The following is a 16,405-nucleotide window of genomic DNA, read 5'->3' as shown; positions in this document are numbered from 1 at the left end:
CTCGACGGAGTCATAGCTTGATATAGAACATCGTACAAATAGCCTAAACGGGAGATTGCGGTGGTAAGAGCCTCGCTTCGTGTATTATCCTCAATCCTCTCACAGCCGTGGCTCATCGAAGTTGTTCCAGCAGATAACACCATCCGGAGATGTCCAAATCACCGCCTCTGCGATCCAGGTCTACTGGACCGAAACGGGCAGGGTAATCCAGACGAGGAATTTACGTGTAAGCGTCTTTCCCACTTTCACCTCAATCCCGTTAACCCGGTGATTCAGACTCATCCTTGACCTACAGATCCTTCTCGCTTCCTCGCAGCATTCGCTCGATCTGAATCTTCCGATATCGTCCTCTTCACGTAGGGCGGAAGAGCAGTATATTCGGGCTTTGAGGCTGATACGGATAAGGTGCAAAGTCGGTCATATGGTCATATCAGGTAAGTTCTCCGCACTTATCCGGATAAACATTTCTGACCCCGAGTCATTTAGGGTGAACTTTCGTGGCTCTCGTCAAGATACCGGGATGCAGATTCTGAGGAGATCAGCGCAAGAAACAGTCTACGAAGGATAGGAGGGGATAGCGCGTATGTCGAGAAATGTCACAGTACGTCTAGCTCATGTCTTCCGGAAAACAGCGGCCCGTCCTTTCTCTCCTGGTATTGTCTGAATTCCCCCGAGCTTCCCAGTATCTCGGATCCCTGTTGACTGTATTATCTTCACAGGCATCACTTCCTCCGATGATGCACGGTTTCCCACACCGTCTGATCTCAGAGAATGTCGTCCCAAAGTAAAATCTCTCAAGTGACTACGCCGTGCACGATCAGGCAGTAAGTCTTCACGAACTCAGTTTCCCGCCGAATACACTACGATCGCGGGCTGACTGGCTCAGATTCATAGCCAACCGGAACTTGTCTTATGTTTATTGTCATGAAGATCGCAGTCGGGCTTCAATTATCAATTGGTTTCTCAGAAATTCGGCATCATAGCTTAGCTCAAAATGGGAATCGTGGATTTCGTCGCCGGATGTTGGTGCGGAATGAAGTATGCTTGCGAGTGAGTGATCTACCTTTACATCCCGTTCTCGGCGCTGACAGAAAGAGGGACGTCATTTTCAGAAACACCGCAGCGATAGCCCACTGGAAAGACACGGAGATCGAGGCCTATGGGATAATACTGTCCAGACAAAGACTGTGCGGAAATCATTTGTGGAAAAAACGCCGAGACGATCAAGCTGTGAGCACCATCTCTCTCCCGGTAATGTCGTAGCTGAGCGAGATCTTCTGCGTAGCAAACACCCAGAATGGATTTTCGTTGCCTAGATCGAACGCTGTCGAACTGGTACGGCTCCAGAGCGCATCTTGGGCATTCCAGTCTGCTTGAGGGAATTGCAGAATCAATCGTGAGTAGTTAGTCCCGATAGATCTACGAACTCTGTCTTTTTTTTTTGGTCTCACAAAGCTGATCCGCCTTCCAATCGCAGGTTGATCCTGGTCGTGACAGGCTTATCTCTTCCACCACGGCTTGTCCTTCGTAAAGGACTCCAACTGCTCCATAACTTGACTTAGGTGAGTATATACCACAAATAGAGGATCGACCCCCCCTGATTTATCGGGCTCATAGTCGCCTTTATCGTAACATGATATCGGAACTCCTCTCTCGCTTCGTCTTTGGATATGCCGTCGAAAAACTTCGGAGAGGGATGAGTTGTTCTGGATGAGTGATAAGATATACGGACTTGCTCCTGCTGTGAGTGGTATTTCAAGCTGCGAATGGCCTTCTTTGATACGACCGAGTGAAGTCAGCATTGGCTTTTCACTTGTCGATCAATTATCGTAGCTCCAAAATCCACTATTGTGGCCGCTTCTTCGCTTATCCATGTCTGACCTCGACGCTGACTCTTGTCTTGGTACGAACGAATCGAAAGCCACACCGATTGTCTCGACTCATTAGTATAACAACAAAGATCACCCTCAATTCGGGCAAGAGGGGAGAATAAGATTTTACGTATCGGGTTAGGGGTATTTCGTGAGCATCGACGGGTTTCCCGATCGTTTCGGTCGTTTAAGCACCAAGTACTGATCATGAAAACAGGATGATTCATTCCCGTTGAACCAAGTTACTAGACTCCGATATCCACGCCACCGTCATTATTTGTCCACTCGCCCGCTATAAACGAAGGATTGGACATCTTTGGGAGGATAGTATGATGGATTATGGTACTCTCTTGGAAGGAAGGATAGACCTGAGGAGAATCGCAATACAACTTAAAAGAGGAAAGGAATTTCTTCGAAGACATAGCGAGTTCTATGCGGATCGGACAGGGACAGTGAGTGATCAAAAATTCATGTCGTGTCATTCTGTTGTTCATCCTCATCCCTAGTGCCCGACTGACCATACCCGATGCTAGATCTGCCGCCAAAATCGTCATACCCTCATCATTTCACCACTATCTCTCGGCTTATCCACAACGGGACATGGACGGACGTTTGGAATAGATCAGGCTGTAATTCGGAGGGGGATATAGGAAAGTGGGAGGTGGTAGACTGTAAGTCGTGTATTTATCTTTCTACCACCGCAACCTATCACAGATCTGGCTATTCTGACCACTCTAACCCCTCTACAGCTCCGTCTACCGCGATTCTATCCTACTCCAAACCTCCCCTCGCGCTACGAGTTCCTCTCACGCCAGACACAACGTATAGAAGATGAGGGCGCCATCGCCGTAATTTGTATACAACGCACTTAGGCAGCAAATCCGCAGAGATATCTATACACAGCATGCATGTTCATACGATTTCCGTCATCATAGCTAGTTCCCTTAATCACTACTAATCCCTCCTACGAAATGATCCTAGTCAAACTCCAGCGACTCATCGATCGGCCCCCACGTCCTGCCCCCTACCTTAACAGGCATCACGGGCATGACGTCGCCACTGTCCTTCCTCTCGAGCCGGCGCCCAGTGCTCAGGGTTACTGCGCCAGCGTTGTTACGCAGAAGGCGGAAGGGATGATCGGACTCGAGGTGGTCCACTCTGCAGCCCGCCACGCGACTCAGAACAGCTTGCATCGATTGTGTCTTGTCGTATCGACTAACCGATTTATCAGAGTGGATGAGCGCGAGGTGGAGAGTGAGATAAAGCACCTTGAACTCGAGCTCGACACGTTTCTGTTCGGCCTGATCAACGGGGATGTTGGGGATCGTCGAAGTGCCCAGCAACACGCGGATGAATTGCGTTTTGAGCAGAGAATTCGAAACATCTGTCATTGTCGCGTGGAAAGCTTGTCGCATGGGCATCACCGAGTCGTCGAGATCGTCAAAGTCGGTGAGACACTGCTCCGTCGCTTGGACTAAACGCATCTTGTCCTCTGTATCAATCCTAACATTGTCTCGGCGGAAGTCTCGAGTGAAGACTGCTCCTCTGGCGGCGAGATAGATAATCGCAGCGAAACCAGGGGATCCGGCGATGCGTAGAATCTTCTCCCACAAGAATCGCATGGTGTAAGAGTGCTTGATTTCGATCGGCCGACCGAGAACAATGCTGAGCTGCTTCTGGACGGCCTTGTCGTCGATGGGGAAGCTAGCGGCTAAGTTGAAGATAAGAGGTTGGGGCGGAGGAACAAAGATAAAGTTGGCGATTATGTCCAACACGTCCTGAGCATCGTAGTCCTCCGGCTTATCTTGCTTGTTTGCGTTCTCGATCGCCTTGCCGACTCCGTTCAATATCTCGAACTCGATACATTGTAATTTCTGCTCGACGTCGTCCGAGGGCCAGCCCGGGAGGACGATGCTGTGACCGTCTCGGGGGATTGTGGTGAAGAAGGGATGATCCTTGGGAACTCTTGCGTCGACTTCGGGGATGAGGATTAATCGGGTTAACGGAGGAGTGTCGATTCTCACAAGGTTGAGGCAGTCGCAATTGAGCTGGTCTAGGATCCTGGTGTAGTGCTCGACGAGGAATTGCATCAAGTCGTTGTCCAGTGGCGCAGCGGCGAAGTCGCGAATGATCATCGTCTCTCGAACTTCAAAATATGTTCGGGCGAGCCACCCTAAAGAAGGTGCTTTTCTGAAGAATTTCCTCCAAACGTCGAACATGGCAGTGCCGCCATAGGATTTCTGGACTCGGTTGCGGATCTGCTCGTAGAAATGATACGCTCTGATATGAGTGAGTCCGGGAGGACCAGGAGCGTATGTTGTAAGGTCGAACGGCATGCCCGTGTAGGGGTGAACGGGAATGGGTCTGGTCATGCTTTGTGGGGGCGGGATCGAGACGACTTGGTCGAAGGTGAGGATTTCGGAGGGTGTGAGCTCGTGGAAGTCGTCTGTGTCGGGTTCCGGTCTCCTTTGTTCTGTGGTTTTTTCCCCAGCTAGTCCACCTTGTACGCCAGCATGCCCAGCACTCGCCCCGCCTTGATCCGCCTCCTCCGCTTCTTCCGATGAACTGTCCGATCTAATCGGCAAGAGTCTACGCTTTCTTGAGACGCCGTGCGCCGAGTGGTATGGGTTGGGAGGGAGATAGAAGACAGGGTAGCCGTTCTCATCGGGCGGAGTTGTGGGTTCACCTGCCCATGCCTCGGCGATGTCGCAGGGGTCGTCGAGCCCATGAGCCGCGGCGCATCCGGAGGAGATGTCGAATGTGATGGGGAGGTCATCATCTTCGAGGTATGCCCAGGTCTCAAACATTTCGGCGGGGAATTCGTCCCGTGAGACGGGCATTGTCGGGGCGGCAGTAGCGGGAGGAGGTTTGGCGCGATCAGCAGGCTTCGTCGGGGCGGAACTAGCGGCGGTAGCTTTGTCGCAGGTAGGTTTACCGGACGTAGCTTTTTCGGCGGTAGATTTGTCGAAGGTAAATTTATCAGAGGTAGGTTTGTCAGATGAAGCTGGAGCAACGAGCTTCGTTGAGGCGGAGGTAAGTTTGTCGGGTAAAGCGCTATCGGACGTCGCGGGCTTGGCTGTACTTGACGTGGTCTTGTCGGGAACAGCTGGTGCGTTTTTCGCAGCGGTGGCTGAAGGAGTGATATCCGATTGTCAGAAGGGACCACTATGAGTGATCAAGCGAGTTGGAAGATAGGGAAGATCGCAACGCACCAGCCCCTTTCTTTACATGTACCTCTACTTCTCCACCCACTCTGTTGTACAACGCCACGACAGCTCGGCCCACAGCTTCACACTCCAAACGCCAAATATACCGGTGGAGTTGTCTTCCAATCGCTGGATGAGGGAGATGTGGTGTTCCGCCGTTCGTCTCTACCATACTCATAAACCAGGCAGATGCGAGAACTTGAGGACTGAAGATCTTGAGCTTGTTCTCCTTTCGTCGCTGTTGATCCTGTTGCCTATTCCACAGCTCTTTTGCAACCATATCCCAAGGCAGCGCAGGATATTCCCAAAATTTAATGCGGCGAAGATAAGTCTCGAGTCCTTGCACTAACTTGGTTCGCAGCTGGATCTTGAGGCTGAAGGTCCCACCGGCGTACTGCGCTTGCCACACTAATTCCCGAGCATCGACCAAGGCTTTGGCGGTTGCTTGAGTGCCGTACTCCTTCACAGTCATCCTAAGAATCTCAAACATTGTGGGAGGAGTAGAATGAGAGTTCCCGTATATGACCAGGTTCTTGTGGTCCTTCTGTTTCCTTGACGCCCTGGACGTTTGAGCTTCAATTTGTGCGGCCAAGCCTAGGGAATGGACATAGTGGGCGTCGATGTGAATGGTAGACTTAGCGTGAGCAAGTGTAGGGAAGCTAACAGAGCCGGAGGGTGCAGTGGTGGATATCTAGATACGGGATTTCAGCTCATACATCGACAACTGTATGAAGGTCGAACCTTCGCTCACCCTTAATGGTCCAGCTTGAGCGTTTGACGCGGGTCCGGTCACAATCTACGAAAGGTGAGACTAAGTCACTACCTACGTTGTTTACGGAGACACCCACCGTAGCTTGAGGGCGAACTTGGGTGCTAGATGACTTGTTGAGCTGAGTCTGTGATACAAGATGGGTAATATAAGCTGACCATGTCTTCTACATTGTCTAGATAGCTTACCTTGGCAATGGAGGACGAGACTACGGCTTCTTCCGTTCGCGTATGGTGCTGGAATGTTAGGTTAGCAGGGACAAAGTGACGGCGAGTAGCTATTGCTTACCGATGAGCCAGAAGGGTAAGAGCTAGAACCGAGCTCATCGTCATTTCCCTTAATTCTAGCACCTCGAAGGATTGATACTACGGGCGCTGCTTTCGCTGGTTGGGCGGATGGAGTCGCAACTCTGTCACTGAGATCCCATCGAACGCGTTTGGGAGCCGGATAGTCCCTGCGGGCTGTAGCAGTGTTAGGCAAGGTAAAGGAAGAAGAGATCAACGGCTGAGGATTGTGGTGAGCTTGAGGATTTGTGACAGCGAGATTCGAAGATTGTTGAAGTGTGATAGGAGGAACAGAACAAGAGGAAGGAAGAATAGTGAGCGGAGTGTTTGAGTTTGACGTGGAGTCTGTAGGCGGGGCGCCATTAATTTCCTCGAGCCTTTCACCATCCTCCGGCTCCTCGTCCACGACCATATCCTCCTGTGTCACATCGCCTCTAGCTCCACCGTTTCCCACATCCCCCGCTTTTGTAGTTACATCATTCAGTCGCTGAAGACGTCGGGCTAAGCTGGCTATGTCGATGGAGGGATTGAGATCATCGAGCGGCGGAGGAGTTTGAAGCGGGGTGGAAACTTCATCGGGGTGTTCTTTGATGTATTCGATTCTTGCTCTCCACATGATGGGGTATGCAGGTCCGCATGTATTTGAATGGAAGATAGTTGAGAGCGGGAAATAAGAGATGAGGAAGCATGTAGATGATGAATTGTTGAGGGGATATTGTGTGGGCGTTGTAGTGGTAAACTTGAGGTCGACGCACTGACACCCAAGGATGAGTTATGCGCCTGCGTCTGACTGGAGTTGACGTGGACAACCACCCCACTATGCATCAAACCCTCTCCGGATCATCCTCATGTCCATCTCCTTTTTCCTCTCCTTCATCTTCGCGAGAAGAGCTGACAATCTCTTGTCATATGTCATGATTTATAGCAAGACTCATGTCATCTTTATCCTTGTGTTGCGGTTGCTAAACGTCGTTGTATGCCAGTCAGCGGGTTTATTCCTTTAAACCCAACAATTCTTACTGAATGTCAGGTCGGATGAATGCATAAGTAACAGAGTCTCATTTCGAAGATCTCCTGGCGCTGTGATCGTGAATAGCGACATGAAAGTATGAGTCCTATTTGGACCGAGATTCATCGTGGGCCCTTGGGGAATCCAAGTCCCAAGGAAAGCTCTCGGACGCTATGGCACCCTCATGGCACTTCAGTTTTATGATGCATGATCATAAACAACCCCTCAACGCACGACCCATCGCATTCCTGATGAGGGTCTCGACAACGACGAAGTCGTAAGCATATCTGCCGTCAGTCTCAGTGTACCATGAATGCTATATCCATCGGAATCAGTCTGATATTCATACAGCGTTGTTGTCCGATCCAATCTTCGCTTTCTTTGCGATTAAGCAGCGGCCAAAATCGGTTGAGCGTCCTTTACTCTGGCCAAAACCGAAGTCTGACCTGTTGCGACTTGTCTTTGATAAGCGGCTACTTCTTTCTGCTTTGCATCAGGATCTGCGACCTCGGCATCTGGTGACCACGATAGGAAGTCGTTTGTGTAATTGGGCTTGAAATCGTTGGAGACGATGCCCAATCGTTTGCAATAACTAGGTTGATCGCATAATCAGCTTTACTCCAACACAAACGGATGATCGTCACCCACTTGGTGACTTTGGTCCAATCTCGAGGAACGTTCGCGACGTCCTTGCTCATGTATATGAATGACCTCTCGAAGATCTTCTCTTGAATCGGGGTATCCATTTCGGGGCAGAATTGTTTGTACTCCTCCCAAGCTTGTTTCGGGTTCTCGATCAGAGCGTCGGCAGCCTTTTTAACGGCTACGATGAACTTTCGGATTTTCTCTGGGTTTTTCTCAAGATACTTCTCGTTGACGATGTACCTGAGATGAATCAGTGGCTGACTCGTTGGAGACCAAACAAGAGAGACTCACAGGATAGAACAGAAACAGCAACATCCCAGTTCCGCCAACTCGTCGATCCGTAGCATTTTCACGTCGTCCGGATTTTTACCTTGCGATTTCATCCATTCCTCCAACTCGACCATCTGGACATTCTCTAACCCGATACCAGCGTCGATCGTGCCTTCCTTGATGGCTTGAGTGATGTTCATGCCGCATCGCACAGCGGTAAAGTCGTTGGGGGTGAGGCCGAAGTATTGAGTTAATCTATCAGTCTCTTGGTCAGCACCATGATGCCCACGGGTGCTAGCATGACTCACTCGTTCAATTGGATCAACCCGAAATGGCCGACATATCCTATCTTTCTGCCTTTAATATCTTCGAACCGGCTGATACCTGATTCTTTGAGGTAGATGAGACCGGTGAAGGGCTCGTCCATCATGGTTCCGACCGACTACAAGGTATATGAGCTTTATACCACATAGAAGGCTCTATTGACTAACCTTGATCGGGAAACCATTTGCTTTGCCAGCGATCGTATGGATCATCGCTTTCGCGCCCATGTCGATCTGACACCGCTAATCAGCAAGGGTGAATTATCTCAACGAAAAGACTGGACCCACTTTGCCTGAACCAATGATCTCAGTCACATCCGAGGGATCCTGAGGACTTAACAAAGCGACCTGCAGTCCCTGTTCTTTGAAGTACCCTCGAGATTGAGCGAGATACACGGGGAGGTGGTATGCCACATTCTTCCAGTTGAATACTTCACACGCAAATTGTCAGCCGAAAGCGTCGACTAGGTCAATTTGACTCACAAAAGGTCAATTTATCAGTCGACATTGTGCAGATATCTCGTTCAGTAGTCAAACTCAAGCTCGTCACATGCTGAACCGCGTCCGAGAACAGCGCAGAGCCATATTTATGGCTGCATTGCGAGCAACAACGTCGCCCTTCTCTCCACCAGCACCGCCTAAAGTGCCTCCTCGGCACTCCGCATTTCCGTTTGGGGCGGATCGTTGGATGCAGACGATCTCGAGCTAGTTTCAAGCTCACCTATCTCCTAGATCTACATCTAGGGCTTAGAGACGGCACAAACACGCTAAATGTCACGATTACCTCGAGTGCCTGGATCTCAGACGACCGCCAAGGGATCAATGCCGTAACATATCGCTGAGGTACCCTCGATATCGCGGACGAACACTCTCTAGAAACCCACTTGTCGTCATGTACCGGAGATATGATAAGGGTATCACGGATAATTTCGCAGAGCCAAGTTGCCGCTGCTCAACAACGGGCCGCCGAAGGAGGCATGATTTTCGATTCGATCTTATCTTTGTTTCCGCGAATTTCGAATCGCGGAGCGGGTGTTCACTGCCTGGTAAATGAGCAATAATCTTCTTCCGCATTTCACGTTACCCGGTCATTAGCGCAATCCGTCATTGGTACACTTTCTTCAATAGCTGTTGTTCTTGACGGAAAGATGTCCTTATCACTGAGATCACGACAAGCAGAAGATGTCGAAGGTTGGTAATTTGAAGCCCCGAGATGGTCACAACCAAAACCGTTCATACCTCCTCTTCTTTGACATCATTAGAGTTACATGTTCCGAAGATACTGGACCAGCCTCTTTCCATATTGCGCGCTACTGCACAACCGGACTTGGGATGACTGTGTCGTCATCGTGAACCGCTCTCACCTCGACACCTATCCCCGTACCTTTTTGTATCACCCCGTTAGGTCCCCATTCTTTATCATACCCATTCCGCTTCTTGTGCTCTTGCACAGCATTCTCTCCTCTGAGATATACACTATCCACCGATTCCGGGTCCAGACCTTTCGCCTCAAAGTCCGCTTGCATCCGAGCGAGCTCTTCTTTGACTCTTGCAACTTTGAAGAACGCGGTTCGGGGATATTGGATCAAGCGGTCGCGAGTCGGAGTGAATGAAACATGATCGCGTCCAAGGGCTTTGAGAATGACTTGCTCGCAGAGATTCTACCGGGATGTCAGCGGGAAAAAGGGAAAATAGAAGGAACAACTCACGTAGTCACCATCAGCTCGATCCAGATTATGATTCTCCCTCATATTGATATGCGGGTTCGTGATCACTCTTGCGTAACGACGGTAGTTTGGCGCATGGGAGTGCGGCAGGAGTTGATGAGTGATGAACAAGTCCCCCTTCTTACCGACGATCTGCGTAAACTTCTTGCACTGATATGCATGTTGAACAAGTTCGTCATAGGGGTGATCCAGACCCTCCGGGTGGTCCTCAAGATATTTGCAGACGCCTGAACCAATATTCAGCTTGATACAAGACGGCAGATGACTCACCTGGAATCGCATCTTCAACGAGGAATGTTCCACCTCCGTTCTCCAACACATCCGTGTACAAGAAGATAAGCGTGAGGGCGTTACCTGCACTATCGAGGAATTGCCGATACCAGTCGTTGTCGATGTGGTACCCCGTTGCTTGTTGCGGGTCGGGCTTCTCTCCTTTCTCATGTAAACCATCATACTTGTCTGAACCAAAGTTGATGATAAACTGATCTCCTGCGTATCTCTCTCGATAAGGATGCATCCTATTTTCTCCTCCAACGATCTCGCACAGCTTTCCCCACGCTTCGGGAGTACAGTATTCTTCATAGGGTACTTCGCGATGGCGGGGCATCTTCAAATATTCCTCTTTCCACGTTGAGGGATCGTTTGGATCTTCACCCAATCGGACCCACAGATTCTCCATCCAGGGGTCCAGGTATTGTGGGTTGACCGCGTTGGGAACTTGGATCCAACCACGTTCGAGAAAGTGAGCGCGGTCCTCTTCTGTCAGGTATTTGTAGTCGATCATTTCGATTGTCTTTAGCGAAGGAGCCTGTTGTGACTACATATCGCTCCATGCATTATACAAATACAGAAGAGAGTAGATGGATGGTGCGAGTTGACCCAAGTCACATGTGCAGCAGGTCATTTTGGCCGGTTGCCGGACATGTCCCGCCGGACCGTGTGCACCTGAGATCAAAACGGTGCACGTGAGATCAAAGCGAAAACAGGCAGGCATTATGATGATGATGCCAGCAAGAAATCCCTCGTTGCATGGGATTCTTCACAAATATGCTAAGCGTGCGCCAGACCTCATGATTGCAGCAATAAAATGACCTTCTCAACTTTTTACATTCGACACTTCTGTACAACGCATATTTACTGAGTCAAACCACCGTTATCGTAGCTGGCAGATCCACCTTTCTGACCTTCCGCAGACGCTCTTTCTCTGTCCCCGCCGAAGCCGTGCTCGGAGCTGACTCCTGAAGTGGGAGATCAGCATGGCAAGTGTTTCATGGAATAATGAACGTACTGTCGTCGCTACCTCCGTCCTTCTTCTGGCCTCCATGCTCGCTGGGCCTGTCATATATAAGTCAGCCTGGTGTAGTTCGTAGAAAGGAGATTTGCACTTCACTCACTTGTAAACACCAGTGTCCTCTCCAGTACCCTCGGTGACTAAGCTGGATGTACCATCTCCGATCTCCTCGTACGAAGCACCTTGGTTGCCGTGAGATCCTCCGCCGTGCTGTGAATAAAGGTCAGCATATAGCCGATTGATGCAACGAGCTCTGAAGAAAAGCAATAGGCAGGTCACCCTGAGTTGGAATTAAGCAGATAGATTGTCGAAATCGACTCTCGATGAGAAGTAAGCGAGACAGTGAGATGACATCGAAGAAAGACAAAAGTGATGAGAGCATAAGATTTGTCGAAGATGTGACCCCGAACCCCAGTGATGATGTAGAACAGCTAGTGCATCAATACTCACCTCCTTGAATCTCCCGTCGGGACTTCCGTCCAACTTGGTGTGGGTCTCTTGGTTAGCGTGTCCTGGTTCGGTTGACATTGTGTATTGTTTCAGATTATTGGTTGTGATGAAAAAAAACAGTCGATCCCCTCTATCCTCCTCAACCCCCTTATATACCTATCATCCGCCAGCCATTTCACCTCGCGAACCAAACAAACCAAAGTAATGTTCTCACCATCGCGTCATCTGGCGTCATTAGATCGCAATGGAGACCGGCTTTGGATCTGCGATTGCAGCATTTCTCAGGATGATCGCGCTGCTGATGCCGATTGTGACGAGGGATAACGGTATATGACTGGTGTAAACAACGCGATTCGTGATCGATCTGATAACAGGTTTAAGGGAGGCACATTAGATCATTGAAGTGACGATACCCATCGCCTGATCGAGATGCCGTTGGGGTGTTGGTTGGATCGGATCGGGAGGAAAGCATGGCGGGAGTGGCCGCATGAGATCATCGTTGATTTTGGTATTTTGCTGCTAACATCTTCAAGGGCTGTTTCTCTGTGTTCGACAACCATGTTACATACTTCAGCCTCAAAAAGGTATCTGCAGACCATGTCTGTGGACTCACAATCGACGCGCACGGAGTCCTCACGATGATTTGGCCGCAGGGCCATGTTACAAAAACCATTATACACCGACAGATTCTCGCCGGCAGAGAATAACATTCAATTTCCGCATGCTCAACATGCATCCCAGCACCACCGTTGGCCCGTGGTTTCCAATAACCCGTAGCAAGCAGGAAGAGGTACTCATGCTAGGCGACCGCTTGGCTTCGTGTATATCAACGAAAGCGTCTTTCTAACTCAGCCATTTAACAGTATTCATCACCGTGGTTACTCCGTCCCGAGGGTTCGGATCTGCAAAACGGTTAAAATTCACGGTTCTACTGATAATTCTTCTTGGCGACATTCCTTCGTTTTCCATATCACATCAGTCATATATACGACCGCTCGCACCAAGATGTGTTCTCTGCTCCTCACGATGTTTAGATTACGACTAGAATCATGCTCGACTTGAAAGTACGACTGTACCAGTCCCCAATCTACCTCTCAACGTTATCAGAACAAAATGAAAATCTCGTCTTATCCGGAAGTGTGGACTTGTACGCGCCGTCTCGATGTGTGATACCTGGCTTAGATGTGGTCTTTGCGGTGACAATGGAGAAGAGGAATCAAGTGGGAGGCAAATGGTCGAAGCCCGAGGTCACGGATTACTATCAGGCGGCTATCTTACATGGAAATCATCAGGTATATGCTGGATCGCACACGTAGGTATGACGTTCCTACTGAGCGCTCGACCACGCTAAGAACAGCTTGCAGGTACGAGTTCAGCCTTCTGATCAACCGCCAGATCCCGTACTCCCGCATCACGCATTTTGACAGAGTCGCCCATTCCATTTGCGCTATAATCCCTCAACAGCCTCCTTCGTACCTCATCTCTTCCACGAAAACGATGAGGAAGCAGGTCAAGCAGTCATTCCTCAGAGGATTCTCCCCGAAGGTGGAAGCACCTCAACACCCCATCACCTGCGACCCTATAGTTGCATTGGCTTCTCAGGATATCCAGGTGTATGGACCAAAACACTATCTGGACGACGGCGCGCCATTGAGATGGGATGATCAGGTGGATATACCTGGAATCGGAAGTGAGCTGCTGCTGAGGTCGGACCAGAACTTCGTGAGTACTATCTACTTCCGTATCTTTGGATAAACTGACAGCTTGCAGGTCTCGCTCGGCTCAGCCTTAGACATCAGTCTCACCTTACGCAACCTTCCTCCTGATCTCACGCTACACAGCTGGAGCATCACTCTGCATCAAGTCACCGAACCAGCAACCGGGATTCCGCTGCCCGACCCTGCTCCATTGTTTAGAGACGTGTACATCATTGGCGGGGAGACGAATCTAGCGCATCTGTTTGTTCTTCCGGGTAGAGAGCGACCTAAGGAGGATACATACCTGTGGAGGGGACCATCAGCTCGCAAGCTGGACAGATATAATCCTTCGGCTAGCGACGGTTCTACCGACTTCAATACAACTCTACACACTCGCGTACCCAGTCCTGTCATCGGTGCTATCCCTTCTTGCACCGGTGGATTCGTCTACGCCTCCATCCAGCATACCTTGTGTCTCACCTTACACTTTTCCGTCCTAGGTGAGGATCTGAAAGGCGTAAAGTTGCCAAACAAGAATGGGACACCGGTGGAAGGGGCGATCAGAGCCTGGACGTACGAGCGACCGATACATATCCTCTCCGACCTTCACAATATCGGAGAAGCACCCACGCCGATTTATTCCAAGGATAGTCACAGCTTCAATGACGACGATGAAACCTTCGTCCCGTCAAGCCTCGTCAAAACGTTCAATCTCCCCCACATGGCGTCGATGACCAAGTCGAAAGTCGGCTTCCTGCGGCCTGTCGGACTGAATATAGCGAATCTCGAGGAGAGGATAAGGGATCATTGGCAGTCGACCGCGGGGCTTTGCGCTTGCTTCGACGAGCTGCGGAAGGATGCGCAGAAAACGGGTTTAGACGGGGTCTCAGACCCGATGAGTGAGCACAAGTGTGGGCTAGTATCGCCGTAGACCAGGCAGGAGTACTCGGGGGACATAGATCCATAGACTGCATTTGGCTCATTTCGCCGTCGATATGTTGTATTATGATGTTTGCGGCATGCATCGCATAGCGGTATCTCTGCGACTTTTCCCATAGATGCGTACGCGTGTGTTTCTCGGGCTGATTTCAAGAATGAATGCGGCACCGTCACTCCCGCTGTGACTTCTCGGCTTCGTATACATGTCCGAGCTCGGCTTCAGGAAATACCGATTTTGAACCCCTTTTCCCTTATGCCGAGCAAGTAAGCTATATAAGTCACTTAAATGAGTCCCTCTATGCATGCAGTTTTAAGAGATAAGTCGTCTTCTTCAGCTGTTATACAACAACACCGTAGTATCCGCTTTGCGATGGAAACCTGTAAGGCGGCGTTCTCCCATCACAATAGCAACAGCTAATCTCAGACTACGGCAGGTACAAACGCGACTTGCAACCATGCGATCGGTTCTGCTAATCTGTTCACGGGAGAAGTCGAGTACTCAAACTATGATTACTTGGTCAACGAGACCTCTACATATGTGTGAGTGATTCTCTGATTCGCTCGAGGTGCAAGCAAGACGATTGACATGATCACGCCAGATTCCTTGCCCTGTTCTGCTTCGTGACCGGTAAGTCGGCTTTCCCTCGTCCATAGCTGACACGAATAGTCTCGCATATACTCTTTGGCGTATACTGGCGGAAGTGGTGGACTATTTATACACTCTGCGCCGGTGCGATCCTCGAGTCTATCGGGGTGAGTTTCCCCTTGCGCCCGAATAATCAAACTTCACGCTGATATTGTTATATTCAGTGGGGCGGACGGTACTGGAGTGCGAAGACTACAGTTTGGCAGCCAGAGGCAGGCGGGATATGGGATAGTAATACGCAGGGATTCATCATGCAGTAAGACGAAATCGAATGAGCGAGATGATCCCGTCTGATTTTCCGTCCAACCTTCAGAATCGTCTGCCTGATCATCGCTCCGACATTCTTCTCGGCTGCGAATTACATACTTCTCGGCAAGTGAGTGATGCCTTGCACGATTGACGATAAAGAAGCTGAGTGAATTATGGAATTATCAGCCTTGTGACAATCACCGGGTAAGTAAAGTTCTGCATAATTGATCAGGCGGAAGCGTTTTGACCATTGAGAATTTGCAGCTCACAATACAGCTCACTCACGCCGACTTCATTCTCCAAGCTGTTCACATTCACGGATTTCTTGTGCTTATTGATTCAATGCATCGGCGGTGGGATGGTTGGAACCGCTACCACAGGCGATGGGATGAGGAGAGGATTGCATGTTATGGCTGTTGGTGTGATCGCGCAGAGTGGGTCGATCGATACACCAGCAGGAAAAAAGCCGCTGATGATGATCCACTGCATAGTCGTTGTGACGATTATATTTTCAGCGCTCTTGATCGAGTTCATCTGGCGATGGTCCATGGCAAAGGAGGTCCAACGACAATTTGACCTGTTAGCGTGGACTTCGATGTTCAGATGGAGGAGAAGCAGATCCTCTTCCGCTACGATCAGTGACAAATCGCCTTCGTCGGGAGTATCGCCAAACACTTCCGCTTCATTGGACGTTCGCTTCACCGGAACTAGACGCTCGGCTTCAGTTATCTTAGCTTTAGTAACGTCCAATCTGCTTATTCTTGCAAGGTGAGATCAGCTCCTCGTCTGCATGATATCAGCTAACCCCTGTCAGATCGCTATATCGAGCGGTGGAATTGCTAGGCTTCAGTCCAGAACATCCGGGAGCATACGCTGATCAGAACCTCTTCATCGCGATGGACGCTTCCCTGATGGTGAGTTTCGCTCCTGTAGTCCGAGCTGACTTTGGATCAGCTTGTATTGCTATTCATCTACATTTGTGCGCATCCGGGTCTGCTGGATGGCCGAACTTTATTCTGAAATTCTAAG

At 50.0% G+C, this 16,405-nt stretch overlaps 6 protein-coding genes across 6 annotated transcripts; 2 read left to right on the top strand and 4 right to left on the bottom strand.

The window, feature by feature from the left end:
* Positions 1–994: 994 nt before the first annotated feature.
* Positions 995–1,531, top strand: I303_101457 (uncharacterized protein; the record flags this gene model as incomplete). Its single annotated transcript, XM_018404825.1, has 4 exons — positions 995–1,050; positions 1,113–1,230; positions 1,286–1,396; positions 1,478–1,531. 4 exons carry the CDS (start codon positions 995–997, stop codon positions 1,529–1,531), a joined length of 339 nt encoding a protein of 112 aa, XP_018267479.1.
* Positions 1,532–2,848: 1,317 nt separating this feature from the next.
* On the bottom strand, positions 2,849–6,746 carry I303_101456 (uncharacterized protein; the record flags this gene model as incomplete). Its single annotated transcript, XM_018404824.1, has 6 exons — positions 2,849–5,001; positions 5,084–5,768; positions 5,829–5,873; positions 5,926–5,973; positions 6,035–6,082; positions 6,135–6,746. The coding sequence occupies 6 exons, from the start codon at positions 6,744–6,746 to the stop codon at positions 2,849–2,851; spliced, it is 3,591 nt and encodes a 1,196-aa protein (XP_018267478.1).
* A 780-nt stretch (positions 6,747–7,526) lies between these two features.
* On the bottom strand, positions 7,527–8,885 carry I303_101455 (uncharacterized protein; the record flags this gene model as incomplete). The annotated part of the gene is made up of 7 exons (XM_018404823.1): positions 7,527–7,731; positions 7,788–8,024; positions 8,076–8,309; positions 8,363–8,496; positions 8,546–8,611; positions 8,666–8,808; positions 8,861–8,885. 7 exons carry the CDS (start codon positions 8,883–8,885, stop codon positions 7,527–7,529), a joined length of 1,044 nt encoding a protein of 347 aa, XP_018267477.1.
* Positions 8,886–9,687: 802 nt separating this feature from the next.
* I303_101454 (uncharacterized protein) lies at positions 9,688–10,888 on the bottom strand (the record flags this gene model as incomplete). Its single annotated transcript, XM_018404822.1, has 3 exons — positions 9,688–10,038; positions 10,087–10,331; positions 10,375–10,888. The coding sequence occupies 3 exons, from the start codon at positions 10,886–10,888 to the stop codon at positions 9,688–9,690; spliced, it is 1,110 nt and encodes a 369-aa protein (XP_018267476.1).
* A 350-nt stretch (positions 10,889–11,238) lies between these two features.
* I303_101453 (uncharacterized protein) lies at positions 11,239–11,923 on the bottom strand (the record flags this gene model as incomplete). The annotated part of the gene is made up of 4 exons (XM_018404821.1): positions 11,239–11,342; positions 11,393–11,439; positions 11,499–11,605; positions 11,846–11,923. 4 exons carry the CDS (start codon positions 11,921–11,923, stop codon positions 11,239–11,241), a joined length of 336 nt encoding a protein of 111 aa, XP_018267475.1.
* Positions 11,924–12,894: 971 nt separating this feature from the next.
* Positions 12,895–16,396, top strand: I303_101452 (uncharacterized protein; the record flags this gene model as incomplete). Its single annotated transcript, XM_065968344.1, has 13 exons — positions 12,895–13,157; positions 13,210–13,567; positions 13,616–14,441; positions 14,916–15,021; positions 15,081–15,102; positions 15,184–15,234; positions 15,292–15,383; positions 15,441–15,503; positions 15,563–15,580; positions 15,641–15,810; positions 15,868–16,144; positions 16,191–16,206; positions 16,310–16,396. 13 exons carry the CDS (start codon positions 12,895–12,897, stop codon positions 16,394–16,396), a joined length of 2,349 nt encoding a protein of 782 aa, XP_065824416.1.
* Between the last annotated feature and the right edge of the window lie 9 nt (positions 16,397–16,405).

The sequence above is a fragment of the Kwoniella dejecticola genome, chromosome 1 (assembly GCF_000512565.2).
Source record: "Kwoniella dejecticola CBS 10117 chromosome 1, complete sequence".
Taxonomy (NCBI): Eukaryota; Fungi; Basidiomycota; class Tremellomycetes; order Tremellales; family Cryptococcaceae; genus Kwoniella; species Kwoniella dejecticola.
This window is presented reverse-complemented; position numbering and strand designations above follow the sequence as displayed.